The sequence below is a fragment of the Hylobates moloch genome, unplaced genomic scaffold (genome assembly GCF_009828535.3).
Source record: "Hylobates moloch isolate HMO894 unplaced genomic scaffold, HMol_V3 SCAFFOLD_22, whole genome shotgun sequence".
Taxonomy (NCBI): Eukaryota; Metazoa; Chordata; class Mammalia; order Primates; family Hylobatidae; genus Hylobates; species Hylobates moloch.
In genome coordinates this window covers 16883517-16893530 of record NW_026652297.1, presented here as the reverse complement: position 1 = coordinate 16893530, position 10014 = coordinate 16883517, and the positions used below count along the sequence as shown (strand labels likewise).

At 37.8% G+C, this 10014-nt stretch overlaps 1 protein-coding gene across 3 annotated transcripts in view; it reads right to left on the bottom strand.

Moving 5' to 3' along the window:
* Window positions 1-312: 312 nt before the first annotated feature.
* The window catches only part of TOPBP1 (DNA topoisomerase II binding protein 1), a 63128-nt gene continuing 53426 nt past the window's right edge, over window positions 313-10014 (bottom strand). Inside the window, exons 26-28 of one of the 3 annotated variants that reach the window (XM_058433486.1) lie at window positions 9870-9959; window positions 9533-9694; window positions 313-2074 (exon numbers count right to left, since the gene is read on the bottom strand). In XM_058433486.1, coding sequence (XP_058289469.1) covers window positions 1931-2074; window positions 9533-9694; window positions 9870-9959 — 396 coding nt within the window. In that variant the 3' untranslated portion in view covers window positions 313-1930. The remainder of the gene's footprint in view (window positions 2075-9532; window positions 9695-9869; window positions 9960-10014) is intronic. The other 2 variants (XM_058433485.1, XM_032144387.2) reach the window with 2 other exon arrangements.

Sequence of the window (10014 nt, the reverse complement as noted above, 5' to 3'; positions counted from 1 at the left end):
GAGCGAGACTCTGTCTCCAAAAAAAAAAAAATAAAAGGAATAAAAAGTAACTATTTCAAAGAATTCTTTTTTGAGATGGAGTTTCACTCTGTCACCCAGGCTAGAGTGCAGTGGTGCGATCTCAGCTCACTGCAACCTCCACCTCCTGGTTCAAGTGATTCTCCTGCCTCAGCCTCCCGTGTAGCTGGGATTACAGGCACGTGCCAGCACACCTGGCTAATTTTTGTATTTTTAGTAGAGATGGAGTTTCGCCATGTTGGCCAGGCTGGTCTCGAACTCCTGACCTCAAGTGATCTGCCCACCTTGGCCTCCCAAAGTGCTGGGATTACAAGCGTGAGCCACTGTGCCTGGCCTATTTCAAAGAATTCTGAGTAATAAAATTCAGGGAAACGTACTACACTCTACAAAATGATTCAACTAAAATAAAATAGCTCTGATAAAGACAGGCCCATGTGTTTTTTTGTTTGGTGGGAGGGAGACAGTTTACATCATAATGCTACCTATTTCTCTATGTAGAATTTGTATTGTCCTAAGCTGTGAACTAGCTCAAAGCTGAAAACTCTGAAGGACCAATCCTCTAGCAGCAGGGATACCTTCAACTCCATTTTGAAGAAAATCTGATGAAAATTTAAGGGATTTTGTGTCCAAGTTGAGCGCTCTCTCCTTCACTGTTTGAATCTGCCTTTCAAAAAGTCATTTGGAATTGAACGGTTTACATCAAAATTACAGTCGTAACGGATTCTAGTTGGTCCTTAAAATGAAATTAGGTGTATTTATAGAGAATTCTGGTAACGCATGTAGTATTAGGTGTTTAGGTTTAGCATAATAAAGGCTAATGCAATACAGAGTTCCAATAACAGTATGTTTTAATCTAATAGGGCAATATTCTAAATAACAAACATCAGAAATGTTAACAAGCAATTCATTTATTTTTTTTGAGACAGGGTCTCATTCTGCCACTCAGACTGGAATTGCAGTGGCATGATTTCAGCTCACCGCAACCTCTGCCTCCTGAGTTCAAGTAATTCTCGTGCCTCAGCCTTCCAAGTAGCTGGGACTACAGGCATCAGACACCACGCCCAGCTAATTTTTTGCTATTTTTTGTAGAGATGGAGTTTCGCCATGTTGTCCAGGCTGGTCTTGAACTCCTGGGTTCAAGCAATCCACCCACCTTGGCCTCCCAAAGTGGTGGGATTACAAGCATGAGCCACAGCACCCAGGCCCCTGCAATTCATTTTTTAAGTTACATAAATGTTTTGTTGCTTCAACAGAAGAACAGATGCCAGGGTGCTCTTTTAAAAAATTTATCTATGTGAACACATCTTAATACTAATTTGAGTTACTACTTTTATTCTTTATTATCACATTTTCCAAGTTTTGCGCACCCAAACTTGGCAAACATCATGGAGATTTGTACAAACATACATATACATATATACACACATATTTATAGCCCCAGCCTCCTCATTAAACCTTGTGCTCAGGCTCCTGTTAAAAGAGGTAAAATGGTGAGAAGATAAAAATCAGGGAAAACATGAATAAATGCTGATTGACAAATCTTGTTATGAATTTGTAAGGCAGACATTTTAAAGCAAAATCCATTACCTTGCTAAAATTTCCACTAAGCTACAGCTTCAGATATTTACAAGAAAAATAAATATCTTTTAACAGACTTCAATGTGTTTTAACAGCAAGCTAGCTGAGGAGTTGTATTTTGTTGTTATTTCAGGTAACTTTTTATTAAGAAACAGTTAATATTTCAGTGATTACAATTTCAGGTGTTCAAAACTCAAGAAGGGTCATCATTATACTCTGAAGCAGAATTCTTCAGGTACTCATCTTTAAATTACTACTCAAATCTATCACAGTCACATTCAGGCTTTCAATTTTTAAAAACATTTAATGTTTGGTAACTAAAGGGTAGATGCGATTAGTGTACTCTAGGTCGTTTGATTTTATTTTTTTCTGTAGGAGCTTTCCTCTTTTGTGATAATCCAGTCCCAAGTTCCTTATTATTCTGAATAAATGAAATAGCTTCTGGTAGACAGTAATTTTCTACATGAGGAGGTGATTCCTATAAAAGGAAAAATAAGTGATTTTTTAAAATGATTTCAAACATTTACATGATCCGGTAATAGATTTTTTCTTTAAATCTCAGACCTCTCAGGGATGAATCTGACAAACTTAAAGGAAAATGCATATTCATTCCTAGGTTCCAGCAAATTAAACAAAACGGACCCTGTGGGACAAAGTCTCACCTTTTTATCAGAGAAATACGTGTATAGCTCAGGTAGAGTGGGACTAACCCAGATCTTACAAACATTTCATATTGGTGTTTTTAATCCCCATTTTAGAGATAAAATAAAAAAGGTTAAATGAAAACAACCAATGTCACATAACTAGCAGGTAGCAAAGCCAAATTTCATAACTGATCTGACTCACAACCATTTCCCAACATAGAAGAAATGGACCTTTTCCCCCTTATTATAAGTGTAATAAAACTTAATTTTCTAGCAATATGGCAGACTGGGCAACCTGAAAATGAATCACCACAAAATACCAAGTAAGTGCCTTTTGATTCAATGCTTCCACGGATAACAACTACAAATTCTGACCAAAATATATTAAAAGCAACCATAGAGCCTGGAGAATAAACAAACCAAGTAAATGGGGGGCTGGGGACACGAACACAGTGTATGAAGTAAACTGCCTGTTAAACAACACAGTACTCTTTGGAGGAGCAAAAGAACAACAGAATCTAGAGTTTCTTTTTTAGGGGGAGACAGGGGTCTTGCTATGTTGCCCAGGCTGGTGGCTGGTCTCAAAAATGACACATTGAATACAAGGGAACAATTCAAATGACCATCACTGATTTCTCAACAGAAACAATGGAGGCCAGCAGACAGTGAAGTCTTTAATAGAAGAAAAAAACCTGTCAATCTATAATTCCGTATTCTGCAAAAATATCCTTCAAGAATGAAGGTAGAAGAGACATTTCTTTTTTTTTTTTTTTTGAGAAGGAGTCTCGCTCTTTCACCCAGGCTGGAGTGCAGTGGCGCAATCTCAGCTCACTGCAGGCTCCGCCCCCCGGGGTTCACGCCATTCTCCTGCCTCAGCCTCCCACATAGCTGGGACTACAGGCGCCCGCCACCTCACCCAGCTAATTTTTTGTATTTTTTTTTAATAGAGACAGGGTTTCACTGTGTTAGCCAGGATGGTCTCGATCTCTTGACCTCGTGATCCACCCGCTTCGGTCTCCCAAAGTGCTGGGGTTACAGGCGTGAGCCACCGCGCCCGGCCTTAGAATAGACATTTCATACAACGGAAAGCTAGAATTGATCCCCAATCAAGCTGCACTCCAAACAAAAGTTAGTTCTTCAGGCTGAAGGAAAATGTTATCAGATGGAAACTCAGATCTTCAGGGAAAAATGACACTCAAAACTGGTGTATACATGAGGGTAATTATAAAATACCATTTTTTATTTTAGTTTCCTCAAAATGCACAGAATTGTTAAAAGCAAAACCTATTTAAAGTAAAATCTTATTTGGGGCTATAAGATGTAGATGTAAAATATATGACAACTACTGCATAAAGCAGAGGTCAGCACACTTTCTGTAAAGGCTCAGGCAGAGAAATATTTTAGATTTTGTGGGATAGATGATTTGTGCTGAAACTACTTAACTCTGCCATTATAGTGCAAAAACAGCCACAGAAAATACATAAATGAACGAGTATGGCTGTGTTTCAACAAATCTTTACTTATAAAATAGGCAGTGGGCCAGATTTGGCCAGGGGGCTATAGTTTACTGACCCCTGGTATAAAGGACAGGGGAAGCAAACAAACCAACTTGGATGCAAGAGATCTACCTTTTTTCGATGTTTTTTTTTTTTTTTTTTTTTTTTTTTTCTGAGACAGAGTTTCGCTCTTGTCACCTAGGCTGGAGTGCAGAAGCACGATCTTGGCTCACTGCAGCCTCTGCCTCCCGGGTTCAAGTGATTCTCCTGCCTCAGCCTCCCAAACAGCTGGGATTACAGGTGTGCACCACCACACCCAGCTAATTTTTGTATTTTTAGTAGAGACAGGGTTTCACCATATTGGCCAGGCTGGTCTCGAACTCCTGACCTCAGGTGATCCGCCCACCTCGGCCTCCCAAAGTGCTGGGATCACAGGTGTGAGCCACCGTGCCCAGCCTCAGGAAGTAATTTGTAATCTACATATAAACACTTCTCCCTCCAAAAGGTAAATATATATTTGCTTTAGAAGGCCAATGGATAAAATAAAATTCTAAAAATATTAAACTAATACAAAAAAAGCCAAGAAAGAAAAGGAAGAACAAGGACAAAGAACAAATAGAAAACAAACAGCAAAAAACCCCATCCCTAAATCCAGTCATATCAATAATTACATAATGGACTAAATACTGCAAAGAATAAAAAAGCAAGGCCCAACTATATCCTGTCTACAAGAAAGCCATTTTAAATACAAGACACAGACAAGTTTAAAATTAAAAACCATGCAAAGAGATATCATGACACAGAGTAAACAGGAAAAGGCGATATTAACCTCAGATAATGTACATTCAAGCCCAGAGATACATGTTATAACAAAGGATCAATATGTGAAAATCACAGAAATTATATATGGGTAAACAACTAGCAACAAAGTTTGAAATAAATGGGGTAAAAGCTGACAAAATTAAAGAGAAAAAACAGACAATTCCACAAACAGCTGGAGATTTTAGTAACAGTAATTGATATAACTAAACAAACAAAAAAAACCACACACACAGAAAATCTGATCAACATTATCAACCATATTAACCTATTTGATATTTTCAGAACACAACACCCAACAGCTGCAGAATATAAAATCTTTCACATACATGATACATTCATTAAGATAGATGAAGCTGGGTGATAAAACAAGTCTCGATAACTTTAAAAGAATTAAAATTATAGAGTATGTTCTGTGATTACAATGGAATTCAATGGGCAATCACGAATTAAAAAGATAGAAAAAAAATCCTCTTATATTTAGGAACTAAACAACAGACTCCTAAATAAGCCAGTTATAAATGAACACAAGTTGCCAATATCAGGAATAAACTTATTTATTTATTTATTTATTTTGAAACGGAGTCTTGTTCTGTTGCCCAGGCTGGAGTGCAGTGGCGTGATCTTGTCTCACTGCAACCTCTGCCTCCCGGGTTCAAGTGATTCTCCTGCCTCAGCCTCCCGAGTGGCTGGGACTACAGGCACATGCCACCACACCCCACTAATTTTTTTGTATTTTTAGTAGAGATGGGGTTTCACTATGTTGGCCAGGCTGGTCTTGAACTCCTGACCTCAAGTGATCTGCCCACCTCAGCCTCCTAAACTGTTGAGATTACAGGCATGTGCTACCGTGCCCAGCCAGGAATAAACTTATTACACTAAAAGGATAAGAAGAACATTATGAAGAACTTTATGCCAACAAATTTGATAAGATGAAATGGATATATTATTTGAAAAATACCAGTTATTAAAAACTGACATAAAATGAAACAGAAAATAGGAAAAGCTCTGTATCTAGTAAAGAAAATTTGTTATAAAAAACCACATATAAAGAAAACTCCAGGCCGGGTGCAGTGGCTCACGCCTGTAATCCCAGCACTTCGGGAGGCCGAGACGGGCGGATCACCTGAGGTCAGGAGCTTGAGACCAGCCTGGACAACATGGCTAAAACCTCATTTCTACTAAAAAATACAAAAATTAGCCAGGTGTGTTGGCTCATGCCTGTAATCCCAGTTACTTGGGAGACTGAGGCAGGAGAATCACTTGAACCTAGGAGGCAGAGGTTGCAGTGAGCTGATATTGCGCCACTGCACTCCAGGCTGGGCGACAGAGCGAGACTCCATCTAAAAAATAAACAAAAAAAGAGAAAACTCCAGGCCAGGCGGCTCATGCCTATAATCCTAGGACTTTGGGAAGCCGAGGGGGATCACTTGAGCCCAGCATGGTGAAACCCCGTCTCTACCAAAAATACAAAAATTAGCTAAGACTGGTGGCATGTGCTTGTAGTCCCAGGTACCCGGGAGGCTGAGGTGGAAGGATCATTTGAGCACAGGAAGCGGAGGTTGCAGTGAGCTGAGATCATGCCATTGCACTCCAGTGTGGGCAACAGAGCCAGACCGTGTCTCAGAAAAAAAAGAAAACTCCAGACCTTCAAACATTCAAGGAAGAAACAGGCATCTTACACAAACTCTTCGAGAAAACCAAGGGAGCACTTCCCAACTTGTTTATGATGCCAGCAAAACGCTAATACCAAAAGATGACAAAAACATTACAAAAAAATGAGAATTACACACCAATATCCCACCGTGAAAATAATTTTGAAAATTCTTCATCAAATAAATCTAGCAATATATACAAAGATGAATATGGTGTGATCAAGTGGGATTGATACATGAAACTTCACATTTGAAAATGTATGCAATTCCCCATAGTAATAGAAGGAAAGAGAAAAACCTTATAACAACTCCAACAGAAGTAGAAAAAGACATTTAATAAAAGTTAACCCCAATTAATGATAAAAAAGAAATCTTAGTAAACTAGGAATAAAAGGGCTCTTCCTCAATCTGGAAAAGAAATCTATGAAGACCCTATAGCTGGTGAAATACTGAACACTTTCCACCTAGGCTAGGGAATAAAGACAAGGAGGCCCAATCTCACCACTTCTATTCAGCAGCATACTTGAGGTCCTAGCCACATAAGACAACAAGAAATAAAAGGCATAAGGAAGGGAAAATCTACAAATCTCTTTTTACATAAAATGATTGCTCATGTAGGAAAGCCTAAGGTACTAATTGTACTAAGTGAATTTTATTAAGATCATAGGGTACAAAAGACTGACAGGCCAGGCACAGTGGCTCACACTTGTAATCCCAGTACTTTGGGAGGCCGAGGCAGGTGGATTGCTTGAGACCAGCCTGGGCAACCTGGTGAAACCCTATCTCTACCCCTTCCCCCTGCCAAAAAAAATTAGCTGGGCATGGTGGCACATGCCTGTAGTCCTAGCTACTTGGGAGGCTGAGGTGGATCTCTTGGGCCTGGGAGGCAGAGGTTGCAGGGAGCCAAGATCACGCCACTGCACTCCAGCCTGGGCAACAGAGTGAGACCGTGCCTCAAAATAGATAAATAATAATATATAAAATTTATATTCTTTTGGATTGGCAGCAAATTGTAGAAAAAAATCTAAATGTAAATCTAAAAATTTTCATTTACAATAGCATCACAAAATAGGAATAAATTTAACAAAAGATAGGCAAGTTCCCTTACTGAAAAACCACAACATGTTGCTGAGAGAAATTAAAGAAGACCTAAATAGAGACATTCTAGGTTTATGGAATAGAATGCTCAATACTGTAAAGATGTTAACTGTCCCCAGGTTGGTCTACAGAGTCAGTGCAATCCTAATCTTAACCACTCTAGGCCTTTTTTTTTTTTGTAGAAACTAACAAGCTGAGTCTAAAGTCCATATGGAAATGCAAAGGACATGGAATAGCTAAATAACCTTGAAAAAGACAACTAAAATTGCAGTCTTAATACTAGCTTCAAAAGTTGCTGTACAGCTACAGTAATCAAGACACAGTAGGAAAGGTATCAACAAGTAGATAATGAAACAGAATAGAGACTTACAAAAATACGATCATTTGATTTTTTATCAAGATGCCAAAGCTTTTGTGGGAAAGGAAAATCTGTTCAACAAATGGTGCTAGAACACCTAGATATCTATATGGAAAAAAATCAACCCTAGTCCATACCTCATAGCATTAAGAAAAATTAATTTGTAATAGGTCATAGAGCTAAACATAAAAGCTAAAACAGTAACTTTTCAGAAAAAATATTAGAGAATACACACACACACACACACACACACACACACCAACCAACAAACAAACAAAACAAAGAGACCATGAAAGAAAAAGTGCTCAATGTCATTAATCATCAGGGAAATACAAATTGCAAACACTTTGTACAAATTACAATGTGCTCCCACTATAAACCTACCACATGGCTAAAAATCAAATGACTGTCAACACTAAATGTTGGCAAAAATATGGAATAACTGCAAGGCTGACACAGATTGAGTAGCCCTCATCTGAAGTGCTTAGAATCAGAAGTATTTCAGATTTGGGAATATTTATATTTACTGGTTGAGCATCTGAGACCCAGAAATCAGAAATGTTTAGGATTTTGTACCATTTCTAACTTTTGGATTTGGGATGCTCAATCTGTATATTATTGGTGGAAAGTGTAAAATGGTAAAAATCCCTGTATATTTTTAGTAGCTTTACTAATGATAACCAAGATGACAAACAGCTACTAAAAATATACAGGCTTTTTTATGGACATATTTTTTCATTTTTCCTGGGTAAAAAGGACAGAATTGCTGTGTAATAGAATAAGTAAATATTTCGTTTTTTTCAGAAGCTGCCAGGCCTTTTGCCAAAGGGATTTTTACCATTTTACACTTCCCACCAATAATGTACAGACTGAGCATCTCAAATCCAAAAGTTAGAAATGGTACAAAATCCTAAACTTTTGAGCACTGAGGTGATGCTCAACGGAAGTGCTTATTGGAGCATTTCTGATTCCAGGAGTCCAAGGGTCCATCAATAGGAAAATGAACAAACTATGGTATATTCAGACAAAGAAATACTATTCAGCAATAAAAAGGAATGAACTACTGGTATACACTACAACTTGAATGAATGTCAAACACATCACGTTGAGTGAAAACCTTAGATAAAATCGTGGATACTAATCAGTATGCCCTCTGGTCTATAATGGCTTCACATTTATGTTTTAGGCATTCTATTAAATCCTGGGCAATCTCCAAACACAGCAGCAAAATCACAAAGCTGACTTTGAGTTTTGGCCTCCCCTTATTTCTATATCATCCCAGTTGAAATCCGTCATAGATTATGATTATGAAATCTAATCCTTATGATTATGTGTCATGCCTGCTGATTCCTGATGGCCTTTTGAGCACTCTGGTGTCAGAAGATTTTTCTTACCCCATTCAAATTACACAACACAGGCCAATTCTGAATATGAGAGTAGTAAGCCCACCATATAGCAAATGCTTAAATTTACCACAGTGTCTAACATAGGTTATTTAATGTATATGAAAGCAAACAGTCAAAGAAAACTAAAGGACCTTTGGATAAATGTTTCTCCTTGGACTCCTGGAATCAATTTCTGCTTTCTTTGTATTCCAATATTTTAAAGGGTATTTTTAAAGCCTTTAGACGTACCTAGATTTTTATACTCTTCTCATATTTAACTTCCAAGCTAAATGTTTACATAATATGTTCATTACAATAAAAAACACAAATAGAATAAAACTGAAAGGGCTGGAATAGAGGAGAATAACAGGAGACTAATGTTCTACTAATCATGAGCTGAAGGTTTTGTTGTGCAGTTACTTATCTATGCATATAAACATATCTCTGGTAATGAAGAGGTCAAGGATAGAATCTCACAAACCTGCATGAGATAATCAGCAATGTATTCTGTTCTCAAGCAGTACACGTTCTGGGCAGCAGCTTCTGCTATATTAACTCCTGAGTCATCTGGTTTCAGTTTATTCAAGTCAGAAAAAAGATGTGTGGCCTCTTTAAATAAAGGTACAGAATGACCAGGTAGCACCTAATGAAAAAACAAGTAGTATCACAATCTACCAGTATTCCAAAGTAGTTCAGCCATATAATGTGTACTTAAGGATTACCATTTCAAAAAGTAGAGAAAATGAAGAACTCATCATAGCAATCTTGGTTAGATAATTATTTATGTAAAAAGGTCAGTAAATTAATTTGATACAAACCTTTGCTCCTCCTGACTGAAGAAGGCGTTTGAAGCCTGCTTCTCGAGACTGATCCACATGTAAAATAACCTTCCACCCACTAAATGCTCCCTACAAATAAAAAATAATCAGTGGTGAAATCATTTGGAAAATAACAAAATAATAC